This window comes from Ranitomeya variabilis, chromosome 5 (assembly GCF_051348905.1).
Source record: "Ranitomeya variabilis isolate aRanVar5 chromosome 5, aRanVar5.hap1, whole genome shotgun sequence".
NCBI classification, from domain to species: domain Eukaryota; kingdom Metazoa; phylum Chordata; class Amphibia; order Anura; family Dendrobatidae; genus Ranitomeya; species Ranitomeya variabilis.
Genome location: NC_135236.1, coordinates 286,735,698 through 286,753,310, shown reverse-complemented (window position 1 = coordinate 286,753,310; position 17,613 = coordinate 286,735,698). Strand labels below are relative to the sequence as shown.

Here is a 17,613-nt window from a genome sequence, read left to right as displayed (position 1 = left end):
TGGAGAGCTGGGAGGCTTGGCTATTGGTGGACGATGAAGGCGGTCCAGGGCAAGGGGTAACTAAACTTGTGGGGTCTGGGAGGTCAAGGATGGAAGTAGACACATTAGGAGTGGAAGCATGGGACGGGAGAGACACATTGGAAAGGAGAAAAAAACTGGACAACACAGACACACTGGGAGGTGAGGGTGGAGGTAGCACGACACTTATGCTGGCTTTAGTTCGCTTTAATGTCCACTTTTGTGAGATCCCCTCCCCCTTTTTTTTTTTTCCTTGGGAAGGTGGGAGTGGTGTGGTCAGCAGGGCGTGCAGAATGTTGACCCGGCCTGGTGGTGGCAGTGGACAGCCATGCAGGATCTGGACATGGCATGATGGTGGAGGTGGACGGCCGTGCAGGATCTGGACCTGGCGTAGTGGTGGGGGTGGACGGCTGTGCAGGATCTGGACTCTGCATGGTGGTTGTGGAGTGGTTTTCAACAGCACCCGGCATGGTGGTGGCGGTGTAGTGGTGTGTGGCAGGACTGGGCATGGTGGTGGCTGTACAGTAATATGCAGCAGAACTCTGTATAGAGGTTGTGTGTAATTGGTGGAAATACCACCTGTGCTTGGTGGTAGTACCGTGTCTGTTGCATAGCCTGAACGTAAGCAGCGTTGCAGGCCTGCATCACGTTGATCTGGCGTTCAGGCGTAAGGTGTTCCGACATGCCCTGCTCTATCTTGTTAAAAAAAAATAAATAAAAATGGTGTGCTGGTCTCTGGAGGTCGGCCTCCAGACGGTTAAGACATTGGTTGACATCCTGGAAAAGTGTTATGGGTCATAACACTTTCCAGTCTATCACCCAGCACCTTTAAGCCATTCTGGAAGACCGAGCTCAAGTGAATAAACTCGGGCATGAGTGACCTGTCCGAGGCCTTCTGCCGCTGGTGGGAAGAGCCCCCCAAAAAAGAGGCAGACTACTGGGACAGGGGATCACCTGAAGGACCAGCTGCCTGTTCTCCAGCCTGTGACGCTGACCCATTTGCTGCTTCGCTGGTGGATGGCTGGGACTGGTCCGTGGCAGTTCAAGTGATGGACCACTCCAGAGGAAGATCCAGGTTCGAGGGTGCTGCTACAGGTTCTGTGAAAAGAAAAGTAAAACATTACCAAAAAACAACAATTGTAAAAGTGCCAACTCCTGTGGAATACAAAATTCATTTTAGTGAATATAACACAATGGAATATAACACAAATACTTGCGTTCTCTGAGCAAGGACAGACTTCAGGAAAGTCAGCATCCGGTGGTATTTATATTTCTCGATCCTTGCTGCAGCACCACTGCGAACTTGGATCTCCTGTCTCGGGTCCTTGTTGAAGCGATCCGTCATCGAACGCCAGCAGGTTTTGACTTTGATCACTGTGAATAGGGGAAATAAAAAATGTTAAACAATGCACTTTAGGCAGGAATCTCACAACTGTGTGTGATGCGACAAACTCGCAGGAGTTTATCGCATCACACACGGTTGTGTGATTCCAGGCTTCAGGTTCACTGCCGCGTCAGACCACACTGTACTACTTATGAAAAGCCTATCTGACACGTGACGTGGCATTGTCCCAGTCATCCATCAGCCCTTAGGCCACCTCAGTCCACAGCCGCCTAATCACCACAGCGTCCGAGTGCTACTGCTCCCGGGTGTCCCACAACGGAACTCGCTCCTGCACCAGGGTGATGAGGAGGTCATTATCAATAAAATCCTCTTGTTGTGGGACCTAGAAATGAAAAAAGACATTAATGTTGGAAAGATAAAACACTAGGGCAGAGACACACTGCCGTATTTCTCGTGCGAGAATCATTGTAAAACTCGTACTGGCTGTCGGCTCTCCTGACCGGAGCTTGACGGCTGCATAGTAATCCGTCATGCTAGGGTCAGAAGAGGTGCCAGCCAGTCTGTGCAGTGGGATGGGATTATTGCACGAGGAATACGGCAGTGAGTCTCTGCCCTTAAAATAAACAGTAAAAAAAAAAAAAAAATCCAAACGTCCCAAACCGTCAAGAATAAATGAAGAAAGACAAGAGTACCAACAGTCAAAAATAAATAAAAACAGTCAAGAATACTTACACGCCTTCTTGCCACCGGAGCTTGGGCCGGAGTCTGCTGCTCCTGTTCATCTGCACTGGAAGGGTTCTGTGAAAATAAAAAAAAATATTTTGCCACATGTGTATAATAGTGACAGTGAATACATGCCAATCAGCAGCAAATGTACTCACTTCAGTCTCCTGTCCACTTTGTGAGGTCTGCTCTGCACTGGAGGACATGATGAGGAATGCTGCAAGAATGATAGAAATGATTGCAGACTGCAGGGAGAAAAACACAGGCAGACATATAGCTTGTATACTTACATTTTCCTAGAGTCTTCCACACTTGAGGCTGCAAGCCTTGTATCGCGTCCAGAGTCTTGAGAGTAATGGACTTCCACTGCCAACACCTTCTATTATAACCTTTTTTTGGGGGTTGGCTCCAAACAAGTTCCTAGACATGTTTACTCAGAAGAATGCATGCGTTCCCATAGACTGTAATGCCTTTATTTGATGCACTCCTTCCGCAAGCGTCCGCATACGTATGGCGGCGTAAAAGTAAATTTGCCGCCACAAAAATTATAACATAGTGTGACAGCTGTGCCTGACCGCACACCGTGAAAATATGCATGCGTAAGCATAAACGCGGCCTAACGCATGCACCTGCATCTACAATGTTAGATATGAAATCAAGACACATGCTTCCGAAACGCTGTGGACACAACTCTAATTGTGAAACCAGCCTTAATTGGATGGAGTATGACCATCCATCCCTTGACATATGCAATAATGTTTTTTATAGGACTGGTTTGTATAAAATTTAAAAAATAACTTTTTTTACCTTTTTTAAAGAGAATGTTTCCTCGAGAAACGCCATGTATCTACCAATTTTATAGCAGTAAATGGCGTTTCAAAAGACTCTCCGTTAATTCATGTCACCCAAACCACAGGCCAAATGAATCGGAGCCTGACTGTCTGATTTAGCTGAAGCGTTTCAGAGAAAACATTGGGCTTCATTCATTAAGACTGGTGTTGGACACGCCAATCTTAATGAATGGGCATGCTGGAGTATGGGCATAATTAAGACAAACCTGCAAGAGCTGCACATCACTTAATGAATGAATTAGGCACATCTCTTAGCTGTTTACACCGCCACCAGAGATGTAAATTCCGCCAATTTTGATGAAGCTGCCTGGAACTGGTGTGACAATGCCAAATGTCTCAATTTTTGCTTACCTCGTGAGTGCAACAAATGTTTTACGCCAGAGAACTACTGTAAACACCTTTTGTGGATCCGGCCAGGAAGTATAGGAATAGACGTGACTAATCTGCTAGGGCTCTTGGCTGTCTTCTCCCTATGTGCATGAATCGGTTGACAGGTTTCCTTTTAAGTCATGTTTAGCTGGTTTAATGGAGCAGTGGCTACAAGAGAAAAAAATTGAAGTTTTTTTTTTTTCTCCCAGCAGCTGCTTGCTTCCAAACATCTTTAGAGCGGTTCAGTGAGCGGTTAGTCACTGCTCACTATACAGTGAGTGTGCTGGAATCACTCCTTGGAAATTCCTCTACAGAGCATGTGAGCAGGCTGAGAGGCATGTCAAGATGACTGGTTCCCTTTTAAGATCCTATGGTACTAGATCATAAAGCATTATGTGAGCGAGGGTTGTTTGTATATTTTATATTATGCACAACTTCGTGTGATCGCTATATCAGAATTACACATTACAATGTGGCTTCTGTGTAACAACATTTTTAATCCTTCTTCCTAGGTGGACGATTGTAATGCAGAGGTTGTTCTGTGCTGCTATTATGCAATTAATGTTTATTACTACAAGTACTCTGTGGATGGCCTCAATGTGTTTGCCGTTAGTATCTTTTTTCTGTGTATGAACAAGTTCACATTTTCATTTTACATGATGTCCTTATCTATTACTTGTAAGCAGGTTATGTCTATTACAAGCGTCTGCTGGTTACGGTACCTTTCAGATATATCGGTTACTATCATTTTCTAATTTTAGCCCTCATATCTCATCAGATTATCAGTGCAGCTAAAATATACAGGAAGGTGAATTGCTTAGTGTTTTTTTTTTTTTTTTTCTGAAATGTATTCGTTTGTGACACTTGGGTGTCTTAAAGGGAATCTGTCAGCAGGTTTTTGCCGATTCATCTGATAGCATGATGTAGGGACAGAAACACCGATTCCAGTAATGTCACTTACTGAGCTGTTGTAGTTTCATTAAAATCCGTGTTGTATCAGCAGCAGATTGACTAGAATACTAGTTGTTTTGTGACATGTAGTCCTCCTGTTTTGTAAACCCGTCCCCAGTGAAGACAAAAACCTGTCAAGCAAGATTGTAGGTGGGATTATACAGAACTCTGCATTCAGAGAACTGCTAGATCTGTGACAAAGTGATTTTACCAGAATAAGCAGCCCCGTATGACACACATCACTGGACTGTCTCTGTCCCCAAATCGTGCTGCTCTCAGATTACATAGCAAAAACCCTGTTGACAGATTCCCTTTCAATAAGGGAGCCTGCTTCCCCATTGTTGTACAGTCACTTCACTAACTTTTTATGCTCTCCTTCATCCTCCTGAAAAGTGATTGGTACATACTGATAATGGAGATGCTGGTTTGTCCTGGATACCAGTGATCATGAATATTGGATCGATTTTTATCTTCAGTAATTGGATTTAAAGTCTCAAACCAAGTGGGGAAAAAAATGATTCTGCCTCAATTATACAGTCTTGTCACTGGTTTATGTTGATGATTTTATCTGTATAGAACCATTCTGTAAATATTTTGCACAACACTGCAACATATTTTTTTACTGTGCTGGTGAAACAGAAAATGGGTCAGATTTAATTTGTCACATTGTAGTTTCAGCAGAGTGTAAAGGCAAAGCACCTTAACTATCGCTTGCAGATCTCATCGTATTGGTGATTGTGTCGCTGGTTCTTGGCTATGTGGACAGTCACAATTATTACACAAGCTCTCCTGTAAAATTCACCCTTTCTTTGGTGTCCATCATGCCGCTGTCCTACTATATTGGAATGGCTATAGCTAGGTAAGTGGATCTTTTGTGAAGAAATGCATGGGAATACCAAATATATACCTATAACTGAGGAAAGTGGGGAGTGATTTTCGTTCCCATTTATTGAGGGTATACATTGCATTCTAATGTTGCATGGTAAATTTCTTTAGCATTTGTGCACCTTTTGTATCACAAATTAACAGATGTTTGTTAAATTGGTGATTTGCCAATTTATTCTGTGCATTTTTTTTAAGTTATAAAGGTTATTTAAGGTATAAAAAAACTTGCTATTTTTACAATTTTCCTTGAGGCTATTCTAGTCTCAAACTTATTTGAGGAAATCTGCAGGTACATTAGCAGCAGTAGGTTCTCGGTATATCTTTTTGTATTGAATCATCTAATGAGTGTGTGCAAATGTAATTTTGAATGGAGGGGGATCAGGGTCAGCTGTGACATCACGTATTGTGATTGGTGGATGCTGTTATCAGCTGTGTATAAAGCTGTTACTTATCATTGCAATCAAGCCTGTGATGATGATGATTCTCCTGAAAAAAATCTTGCGCAAAGTGCAGGAATAACCCCAGTGGGAAAATTGCAAGATTTTAAAGTGTATGGGGAAAAAAAAGGAAGTCAACCTGACTTACCAAAAGAATTTTCTGATATTTACTTTAACCTCTTCACCTTCCTGACAAGGCCAATTTTTACGATTTTGATCACTGTCACTTTGAGGCAGGGGCGTAACTACAGGGGTTGCAGCTACAACGGGGCCCGGAGTGCTTGGGGGCCCGCCCAGCCAGGGGCCTATCTAGGGGGGCGCAGCCAGGCTACCTAATGCGGCAGTCTGCAATGTCTCCCCTGGCGGCTGCATTCTGCTGCTCCCTGGACTGGGAGACGGCCGTTCTCTGTTGCGGCTGTCAGACAGCCTGCACAGAGAAGCTGCAGCGCACCAGCTCCCAGTGATCAATTGTACTCGCATTTTACAGACACGAGTACAATTGAGGCTCTGGCCGCCAAGTAAGAGCGACGCCAGCAGTGTGATCATGTCATGTGATCACGCTGCTGACGTCAACCGCCGTCGCTGCATAGACACGGATGGGTGGTAAGTGCTTAAATAGTGGACACAAAATGAGGAGCAAAGGGGGGAGATGCAGGGCATGTATGAGGAAACTGTACAGGGGAATGGGGGCATGTATGAGGGAAAAGTACAGGGGAATGGGGGGCATGTACGAGGAAACAGTATGGGGGCATGTATGAGGAAACTGTACAGGGGAATGGGGGGCATGTATGAGGAAACTGTACAGGGGCATGTACATGGCCGGACTGGCAATTCTGGCAAATGCCAGAAGGGCCTGTCTGGTCATGGGCCGCCTTGACTTCTACATTAACAGAATCGTTGATCTCAAGACACCTATAATTATTATTATTATTATTATTATTAATAAAATTTATATAGCACCATTAATTCCATGGTGCTGTACATGAGAAAGGGGGTTACATACAGAGTTATAGATATTGTTTACAGTGACAGACTGGTACAGAGGGGAGAGGACCCTGTCCTTGCGGACTTACATTCTATGTATGGACCTATATTGTTAAGAGTTATGATGGAGCACCCCATCAGGCCATGGGTATCATTAGAATTATTTGTCTGGTAGTAAATCTTCCTTTCCAGGTCACCACCTGACAGCACCATGGAGGATGTCCTTCTTACCCATAGTAGGACAGGAAACCACGAGAGTTTAAAAGGACCCTCCCCCTACCACCCTTCAGTGTTTTTCCTGTCCCACTGTGGATGGGATCGACGAAAGTCCCGTCCGTCCCATGCAGAGGGTGAGGATCGGGGGGGCTCGGCTTCTTCCTTCCCACTACAAGATTCTGCCGTGCTGACAGTCATAGGGTCCCTCAGCAGCACCAGCACCTGGTTCGGGGTAGCTTCCTCCTGGGGGGGCTCTTGACCCTTGGCGTAAGACCCCGATGTACCTGTGATTGAACGCCTCTGCAAGGTACACCCATAGCAAGCGGATCCCGGGGTAGTGCCGCAGGTCATCTGAGTGAGCGGCCGGTGTGTCTGCAGGATTGGGAGCGCGGCGGGTGCTCGCTTCTGGATCGCGCTCCTGCGGGAGTCACTTTCAGTTCGCCGCTGCTGCGCACGTCACTTCCGGGTTGCGGCCGGCAGCATGGGGCAGCGTCTTCTCTCCTCCTACTCCTGGGGCGTCAGGAGGTCCGGGACAGGGCGGCAACAGTATTTTCATATAAAGGTATGTGTGGGCTATTGGGGTTATGAGCTTAACCGGTGGTATGGAAGATAATGCGAAACTCGAGATACTGCAGGAGGCCCGGGCACATGTAAGTCCCCGGCAGGGGCCTGCTCCCTCAGATCTTCACTAAAGCCTATAGGCCCATGCAACATTTTTATGGTGTGTGCTATAGGGCCTGTCCTTTTCGGTGGCTAATAAGTCCAGGAAGTACAAGAAATGTCCCATTTGTGCCATAAGACTTAAGGACTCCTGGCAGAAGTCTCTCTGTGAGTCTTGCACCAGCTGTATTGTGGGAGAAGAACAGGCCTCTCTCATGACGAATGAGAGCCATTGTCAGAGAGGAGGTGCAGGCCTCAATATCTGGCTTAACATTTCCCCAGCCCATCCAGTCTGACACCCCCCCCCCAGGATCCACAGAGATCTAAGAAAAGGCAGAGAGGGATCTTCCAGAGAGAGGGAAGAAAATATTTGTTTTCGTCTAACGATATAGCGGAGCTCCTGGGAGCGATTAGACAGACTATGCAGATTGAGGAACCTGCTTCTAATCCGACAGTTCAGGACAAAATGTTTGGGGGGCTACGTTCCTAGACCTCAAAAGTCTTTCCTGCTAATGTGCATATTCGTTCTATGATTTTAGAAGAATGGGAAGAAACGGAAAGGAGGTTATCAATTCCTAGAGACTTCAGGCTCCGCCTCCCTTTCGATCATGAAGTCAAGGACTGGGAAGATATCCCAAAAATTGACATTCCTCTTGCAAAAGTTTCTAAGAGAACCACCATTCCATTTGAGGACTCCTCTAACTTAAAGGAGCCGATGGATTGCAAGGCGGATGGGCTCTTAAAAAGAGCCTGGGAAAGCTCAGCGGCGGTAATCCGCACAAATATAGCGGCGACATCTGTGGCGCGGGCTATGCATTTGTGGGTAGATGACTTGAAAGATCAGTTGTCAGCTAGAACCCCTAGAGAGTCCATTATAAAAGCTATTCCTCTACTAAAGCTAACGATGCTTTCTAGCAGATTCTACTGCAGAGTCTGTTAGGTTCACAGCTAGAAGCCAGTTTTTATCAAACGCAGCCAGGAGGGCTACATGGCTGAAAAACTCGTCAGGAGATGTTCATTCTAAAAATAAGCTGTGCCCCATCCCTTTCTTAGGGGGTAGAGTCTTTGGACCCATTCTTGATATTCTGGAAAAAGCTTCAGATTGAAAAATACCGGATTACTTACCGGTAATGCTCTTATAGAGCCCACGACAGCACCCACTAGAGAGGGGATCCGCCCCTAGGAACAGGAAACCTACAGAGATAAAAGGGGGGCCCCCCCCTTGCTCCTCAGTTGCTCCCCCTTGCTCCTCAGTTGTATTACAGAGAATAGGAGGAACCGCCGCCAGGTTTTAGTTAATAGGCTCAGGTGTGTTTGTGTATATGGTATATGTATGTGTTCGTGTATGTATAAAATATATATATATATATATATATATATATATATATATATATATATATATATATATATATATATATATATATATATATATATATATATATATATATATATATATATATATATCATGGCCAAGAGTATTCACACCCCTGCAATTCTGTCATATATATAATACTCCGTTTCTTCCTGAAAATGATTGCAAACACATTCTCTAGTATTATCTTCATTTAATTTGTCTTAAATGAAAAAAAAACAAAAATAATTGTTCTAAAGTCAAATTGGGTATAATTCCACACCAAACATAAAGGGGGTGGACAAAAGTATTGGCACTGTTCGAAAAATCATGAGATGCGTCTCTAATTTGTGTAATTAACAGCACCTGTAACTTACCTGTAGCACCTAACAGGTGTTGACAATAACTAAATCACACTTGCAGCCAGTTGACATGAATTAAAGTTGACTCAACCTCTGTCCTGTGTCCTTGTGTGTACCAAATTGAGCATGGAGAAAAGAAAGAAGACCAAAGAACTGTCTGAGGACTTGAGACACCAAATTGTGAGGAAGCATGAGCAATCTCAAGGCTACAAGTCCATCTCCAAAGACCTGAATGTTCCTGTGTCTACCGTGCTCAGTGTCATCAAGAAGTTTAAAGCCCATGGCACTGTGGCTAACCTCCCTAGATGTGGACGGAAAAGAAAAATTGACAATAGATTTCAACGCAAGATTGTGCGGATGTTGGATAAAGAACCTTGACTAACATCAAAACAAGTTCAAGCTACCCTGCAGTCCGAGGGTACAACAGTGTCAACCCTTACTATCTGTCGGCGTCTGAATGAAAAGGGTCTGTATGGTAGGAGACCCAGGAAGAGCCCACTTCTTACCCCGAGACATAAAAAAGCCAGGCTGGAGTTTGCCAAAACTTACCCGAAAAAGCCTAAAACATTTTGGAAGAATGTTCTCTGGTCAGATGAGACAAAAGTAGAGCTTTTTGGGCAAAGGCATCAACTTAGAGTTTACAGGAGGAAAAAAAAAAGGCATTAAATGAAAAGAACACGGTCCCTACAGTCAAACATGGCGGAGGTTCCCTGATGTTTTGGGGTTGCTTTGCTGCCTCTGGCACTGGACTGCTTGACCGTGTGCATGGCATTATGAAGTCTGAAGACTAGCAACAAATTTTGCAGCATAATGTAGGGCCCAGTGTGAGAAAGCTGGGGCTCCCTCAGAGGTCATGGGTCTTCCAGCAGGACAATGACCCAAAACACACTTCAAAAAGCACTAGAAAATGGTTTGAGAGAAAGCACTGGAGACTTCTAAGGTGGCCAGCATTGAGTCCAGACCTGAATCCCATAGAACACCTGTGGGGAGATCTAAAAATGGCAGTTTGGAGAAGGCACCCTTCAAATATCAGGGACCTGGAGCAGTTTGCCAAAGAAGAATGGTCTAAAATTCCAGCAGAGCATTGTAAGAAGCTCACTGATGGTTACCGGAAGCGGTTGGTTGCAGTTATTTTGGCTAAAGGTTGTGCAACCAAGTATTAGGCTGAGGGTGCCAATACTTTTGTCTGGCCCATTTTTTGGAGTTTTGTGTGAAATGATCAATGTTTTGCTTTTTGCTTCATTCTCTTTTGTGTTTTTTCATTTAAGACAAATTTAAATGAAGATGATAATACCAAAGAATTTGTGTTTGCAATAATTTTCAGGAAGAAACTGAGCATTATCTGACAGAATTGCAGGGGTGTGAATACTTTTGGCCATGACTGTATATATATTTACAACCTTTATACTATATCTTTCTATTATTTACACCTCACCACAACTGCACCACGTGCAACTATATAAAGAAACAGGGAGGGATGTGAATGGGTGCTGCCGTGGGCTCTATAAAAGAGCATTACCGGTATGTAATCCGGTATTTTCTATTCGCCACGACAGCACCCACTAGAGAGATTTACAGAGACTATAGATTGGGTGGGTTTACTGAGTCAAGGACCGATATCCCAAAGGTTAGATCAGAAGCAGAAGATAGGTCTAATCTATAGTGCTTATAGAAGGTATTAGGCGAAGACCAAGTTGCCGCCTTACATATAAGGTCTATTGGTACATTCGCCTTCTCTGCCCAGGAAGTTGACAAGGCTCTTGTAGAGTGTGTTCCCACATGCAGTGGAGGATCTCTTCCTCTAGCTTTATACGCCAAGATTATGGCATCTGATCCAGCATAACGTGTTCTTTGTGACTCTGGATCCTTTTTTTTTTTTTTACCCTGGAAAGACAGAGAGCTCTAGTCTTCCTCCAGTCCCTAGTCCTTTCTAAATAGGCCAGAACAGTCCTTTTAACATCTAGGGCAGAGGTCCCCAACCGCCGGTCCGCGGACCAGGACCGGGCCGTTGGGGTTTTTCAGTCGGTCCGCGGCGCCGCTGACAGCTACTTAGGCAGAGAGCACACACCCGCGGGCTGAGGCGGCTGTGGCAGGGGCTGTGTGCCTGGAGCGGCAGCTGCTGCTGAGAGAAGGTGGGCGCCTCAGCCGCGGGCTCCAGAAGGTAAACACCGGCCACGCCCCCCAAGCGCTCTCCCTAGCGTGCAGCATGGGGCCGGCCAGTACATTTCCAGCAGCCCGCTCTCCTCCACCTGGTGCTGCCCAGGGCACTGCCAGCCATGTTACGTGTGCCACACAAGTGCACATGGAGGGCGGGCTGCAGCAGCATGGAGCCAGCCTGTGCCCGGGCTCTGCACAGAGGATGACGGGGCAGGAGGTGCCCAGTGCCGCAGTCATTAATAAGGAGTTTAGCAGTAAACAAGCGTGTGCGGGAACAGCGGGCTGGGCCATGTGCAGGGTCCATGTGTGGGGAGCTGGGGTATAGCAGATGTAGCAGTGCTGAATATTTTTTTGTTGATAGGATTTCATGAAGTGGCCATGAAACTTAATAAATAACAAACTCCGCTCTGCTACATCAGTAAAAAACCAATTGATTAATCATTAATCAATTGGTTTTTTACTGATGTAGCAGAGCTGAGTTTGTTATTTACTGTTTGTTACTCATGTGCTCTCAAAAGAAGTTATCGGTCCACACTGCACTGATAAAAGTACCACAAAGCTTTAGCATGAGGCCAGATGTAGCAGAGAGGAATGTGTCACTTGTAGATTTCATACAGAGTGATTCATTTGTCGGGTTTATGAAACACTGAACACAGATGTAGCAGAGCTGATGGTGTCACAGCAGAGTACATTCATTAATGATTAATGAATGTACTCTGCTGTGACAGCATCAGCTCTGCTACATCTGTGTTCAGTGTTTCATAAACCCGACAAATGAATCACTCTGTGTATGAAATCTACAAGTGACACATTCCTCTCTGCTACATCTGGCCTCATGCTAAAGCTTTGTGGTACTTTTATCAGTGCAGTGTGGACCGATAACTTCTCTTGAGAGCACATGATCAATGACTAACACAGGTCTGCTACATCCGCACCGCCGTGCCAGAGGAAATGTTATGGAATGATCAGGAAACTGTCAAGGAGCGAAAGAAAAAGAACAAATCCAGCCCTGCTACATCTGAGTTACAATATTATTAGTGAACCATCACACAGCAGAGGGTTCGTCATAATGTATCAGTGCAGGATAGTTATAATATAAGCTCCATCCCTCCATAACCCCACCCCCATATGACCAAAGCCCCACCCCCACCCCCACCGGGCCATGGAAAACTGGTCTTGCTTAAAGCCGGTCCCTGGTGCAAAAAAGGTTGGGGACCTCTGATCTAGGGTATGAAGTCTTACTTCTTCTGGAGTCGAGTGATCTTTATAAAAAGTAGGTAAGAAGATCTCCTGGGATCTATGAAAACTAGTTGCTACTTTAGGGAGATAACATGGGTCCGTCTTCCAAATTATCCTGTCAGATGTCACAGATAAGAATGGAGGATCTATTGATAGGGCATGTAGATCGCTCAATCTTCTAGCAGATACCAATGCTACTTATAATACTGTTTTTAACGACATATTTTTTAATGAGGCTGTATGAAGAGGCTCAAAAGGGCTTTGTGTCAATGCATCCAGGACTAAAGTTAGATCCCACTGAGGAACCTGTGGTATATTAATTGGTCTTGATCGCTCACATGCAGATATAAACGGGATATCCACCTATTGCCCGCAACATCATAATTAAAGAGAGCTCCTAGAGCTGAAATCTGAACCTTCAGAGTGCTTACGGAGAGCCCTAACTCCAGACCCTTCTGTAGAAACTGTAGTATTGAGAATATAGGAACTTCAGAAGAAAGTTGCGAGGTATGGAATTCGAGAAATTTTCTCCAGATTCTAAAATAAATTCTGGTAGTAGAAGGCTTTCTACTCTTCATGAGGGTATCTATTAACCCTCTAGAAAATCCTCTAAGATTTAGTAACTGCGCCTCAAATTCCAGACAGTCAAGTTCATGCCCTTTACTTGAGGATGGAGGAATGGTCCCTGAGACAGCAGGTTCTTGGTCTGAGGCAGAATCCAAGGGGTCTGTAATTGATATTGCCCTGAGCCACGAAAACCATGGCCACTTGGGCCAGAATGGGGCTATCAACAGAACTCTTGCCCTTTCCTCCCTTATTTTTCTTATTACTATGGGCAATAGATTCCATGGGGGAAAACCATAAGCCAGGTCGAATGTCCATGGTACCTGGAGGGCATCAAATATGTCCGGATTGTCCTCTCTGCATAGAGAGGCAAACAATTTGACTTGACGGTTGGCTCTTGTGGAAAACAAGTCTATTTGAGGTACACCCCATCGGGCTGTTATTAATTTGAAAATCTTTCTGTTGAGCATCCATTCTCCCTGATGAAGAGTGTGACGGCTGAGGAAATTGGCACGAAAGTTGTCTATGCCTCTGATGTGTACCGCTGACAAGGATACCAGATGACCTTCGGCTAACTCCATGATGTCTGATGCCACCCCCATGAGATTGTCTGACCGTGTACCTCCTTGATGGTTCAGATAGGCCACCGCAGTGGTGTTGTAGGAGAAGACCCTTGTGTAGGAGCCTCTCAGCTGAGGAAGAAAGTGGAGTAGGGAATAATATATAGCCCTTAACTCTTTAACATTAGAGGAATTAAGTTCTCATCTGGACCAAAGACCCTGAACCATCTGATCCTGAAAATGTGCACCCCAGCCTTCAGGACTAGCATCTGTGGTCACTATACTAGGAGTGATCACCCATAGAACTCCTCTCGAAAGATTTTCCTAATCCAACCACCATGTAAGGGAGTGTACTACCTCTAACGTTACAAACTGTCTGATCCAAACGTCCTTTATTTTTAATGTATTCTTCTAATACAAATTTCTGTAGATGTCTAGTATTGAATTGTGCCCACTGAACCACAGGAATACAAGAAGTCAGTGAACCTAGCAATGACATGGCACTTCTTAATGACATACTACACTTTACTCGGACTCCCATGACAGCACGACGAGAGAGGGGATCCGCCCATTAGGAACAGGAAACCTACAGATACAAAAGGGCGGCACCTCTCCCCTGCATCAGTTGGTTTCCTGTTCCTAAAGGGACGGGTGCCTACAGATGAACTAAAGGAGCCCAGGCCGGCCGGACCGAATCTGGTAGCGGGGGGGTCTCCTACCTCGGCCGGTGCGGAGAACCCTGGAGACGCCACGGTGGTCCTGGCTGGACTGCACGCGTTGGCGTTCGCAGCAGGGAGCGGAGTCCGGAGGATTTCCTGCCTCCATCAGCGTCGGCGCCGGTAAGTATACCCATTGGTGGTGCAGCGGTGCGGTGAATGTGGGGTGCCGGCGTCAGGGCTGTCTGGGTGAACTCCCAGAGCGCTGCGGTCCGTCCCCGGCGTCCTGCACCGCTCTCAGCGTGTGCTGGAGCGTTTCCGGGTGCGGTGACGTGAGGGGGCGGAGTTAGCAGCCGCTTCCGGGTCGCCAGGTGTCTGCGCATGCGCAGTCGATCCAAGATGGCGGCGCCCATAGCATCCTGATGCCGGTTTTCTCCCACATGGTTTCCTGCCTCCCTGCGGTATCCTGAGCCAATGGGGCAGCGTCTGACCTATCTGCTGACCGGATCCAAGGGGGATTTAAGCGGGTGACAACTACAGAGCCCTGCTTTTGGTCGCAAATCATCATGGAGAGTGGTGGTCAGCAGCAGCAGCAGCAGCAGCTGGATGAGGTGCGTCAGAAGCCCAAGGACAGAAGCGACCAGTCCAGTCGAAGAAGCTCGTCCGCAAAAGGATCCAGAGCTTCGGCTAGGAAAGAACCCCCTCGTATTCCGGTACTTGCTTTGGCGCACGGGTAAGTGATCTACGTGAAAGTTCACTCTGTGACGCAGGCCCCTATACTTTATCATTCTAGGGCAAGAAAAGCACGGACAAGGCGAAGCATAAGGAATGTGCCCTCTGTGGGGTCCCCTTACCTGATTCTTGTCCCAAAAAATTATGTGCCCCCTGTATACAACAGACGGTGAGGTCTACAGGAGTGGTTGGGTGGAAGTGACATTAGGTCAGATAGTAGTTATCACCTATATTGTCCTCCCCTAGGTAGCGGAAGAATCTGTGAGTGCGGCTAACCTGAAAGAAATGATCCGTTTGGAAGTAAGGGAATCCCTACGGTCCCTGTCCCAAGCGGGAGGTTCAAAACATAGGACCCCCCTGGACTCTAATTCTTCAGAGGAAGAAAGAGAAGAGGGTGCCTATCACTCAAGTCCTTCCTCCTCTTCATCAGATGAGGAGTCTGGACGATTCTGTCTACCCCTGGATAGAATTGACAAAGTCGTCAAGTCTGTTAGAGGCACAATGGGGATAGAAGAGCCCAAACCGCAACCCTCAAAGCAGGATATGATGTTCAGCGGATTGGATCGTAAAAAACATAGATCTTTCCCGGTGAACGAAAAAATCCAAGACCTGATTCTCCGAGAATGGAAGAAACCCGAGAAAAAGGGTTCCTTACCGCCAGCGTTGAAACGCAGGTACCCTTTCGATGATCCGGTTGTGGAAACATGGGATAAAGCCCCTAAGCTGGATGCGGCGGTGGCAAAAGCGTCAAAGAAAGCCTCTTTGCCATTTGAGGATATGGGGACCCTCAAGGACCCCCTTGACAGAAAGGCAGATACTTTCCTTAAAGGAACCTGGGAGACGGCGGCAGGATCTCTAAGACCAGCAGTTGCCGCGACATGTACAGCCAGGTCTTTAATGGTCTGGCTGGATCAGTTAGAATCCCATCTCAAGGACAGCGCTTCCAGAGATTCCATTCTGAAGGCATTACCAACAATGCAGAATGCTGCGGCCTTTCTGTCAGACGCATCTGTGGACTCAGTCAGGATGGCGGCTAGAGCAGCAGGACTCTCCAACGCGGCTCGTAGAGCTTTATGGTTGAAGTGCTGGTCTGGCGACATTCAATCCAGAACTAAGCTCTGCGCCATTCCGTGTAAAGGAGAATATCTCTTTGGACCAACTCTAGATGAGTTGCTGGAGAAAGCGGGGGATGATGAGAAGAAATTTCCTAATCCGTCTTCAGCATCCTACCGCAGGCCCTTCATTAAGAGGAGATTTGGTCGCGGGAAGAAACGCGGATCCTCACCCTCTAGAGAGAGTTTTAGATGGGAGGACAGACGCGGAAGAGGTACGGGCTATATGTTTCGCCGTTCCTCGAAAGAACAGAAAAAACCGGACCAATGACTAGCGATCCCTGTGGGGGGTAGACTGTCAGCATTCTCCTCAGCTTGGTTTGACATTTCGAACAGTAAATGGGTCCGAGGCATCATAGCGAAAGGTCTAAGACTTGACTTTGATCACTGGCCTCGAGATAAATTTAAATTAACCCCTTTACGTTCCTCCCCCCTTGAGCAAGCAGCCTTGGAAGCAGAGGTCACAAACTTATGCTTCAAGAATGTTTTGGTTGAAATCCCAGTATCAGAAAGAGGGAGGGGATTTTACTCTCCTCTCTTTCTGATCAAGAAGCCGGACGGATCATTTAGAACGATCATAAATCTTAAGGGCCTTAATAATTTTCTGACCAATGAATCGTTCAAAATGGAATCAATTGGTTCAGCAATAAAGATGTTGTTTAAAAACTGCTTCATGGTAGTTGTAGATCTAAAGGACGCGTACTATCATGTCCCAATACATGAAGACTTCCAGAGATTCCTGAGGGTAGCTGTGTCAATGGGGGGACAAATTCGTCATTTCCAGTTTAGAGCTCTTCCCTTTGGCTTATCAGCGGCTCCTAGGGTGTTTACCAAGTTAGTGGCCGAAGTCATGGCGCACTTACGAGAGTCTGACATCTTAATTGTCCCCTATTTGGATGATTTCCTTATAGTTGGGAATTCAGCAGACCATTGCCTCTCTCAGCTACAGACAACCACAACCAAACTTGAGCATCTGGGGTGGATTGTGAATTATGAAAAATCCCGATTACAGCCCCAGAAAATACAGAGATTCTTAGGACTGTTGTTAAATTCAGAGACCCAACAGTGTTGTCTTCCGCCCGACAAGTTATTACACATCCAACAACAGGTGTCTAGAGCAACTGATAATCCATCCATGACACTTAGACAGGCTATGTCACTGTTAGGATCTCTAACCTCGTGCATCCCCGCTGTCCGGTGGGCCCAATTTCACACCAGACCTTTACAATCCGAGGTACTGGTTAATGACAGAATCTTACAAGGGTCCTTGCAAAGTCAGATTACTTTGGGTCCAGAAGCACTGACATCTCTTAGATGGTGGCTAGTCAATGACAATTTATCGGCAGGAGTTCCCTGGGTGACACAGGCGACACGTATTGTAACGACAGACGCTAGCCCTTCAGGTTGGGGAGCACACATGGACGACATGATAGTTCAGGGT

General features: G+C 46.1%; 1 protein-coding gene across 2 annotated transcripts in view; it reads left to right on the top strand.

Annotated features, from left to right (window-relative positions):
* LOC143775827 (uncharacterized) overlaps window positions 1–17,613 on the top strand; it is a 161,980-nt gene that overhangs the window by 60,696 nt on the left and 83,671 nt on the right. For both annotated transcript variants that reach the window (XM_077264425.1, XM_077264424.1), the window contains 2 exons: window positions 3,819–3,918; window positions 4,975–5,116. In XM_077264425.1, the coding sequence (XP_077120540.1) occupies window positions 3,819–3,918; window positions 4,975–5,116 (242 nt within the window). The remainder of the gene's footprint in view (window positions 1–3,818; window positions 3,919–4,974; window positions 5,117–17,613) is intronic.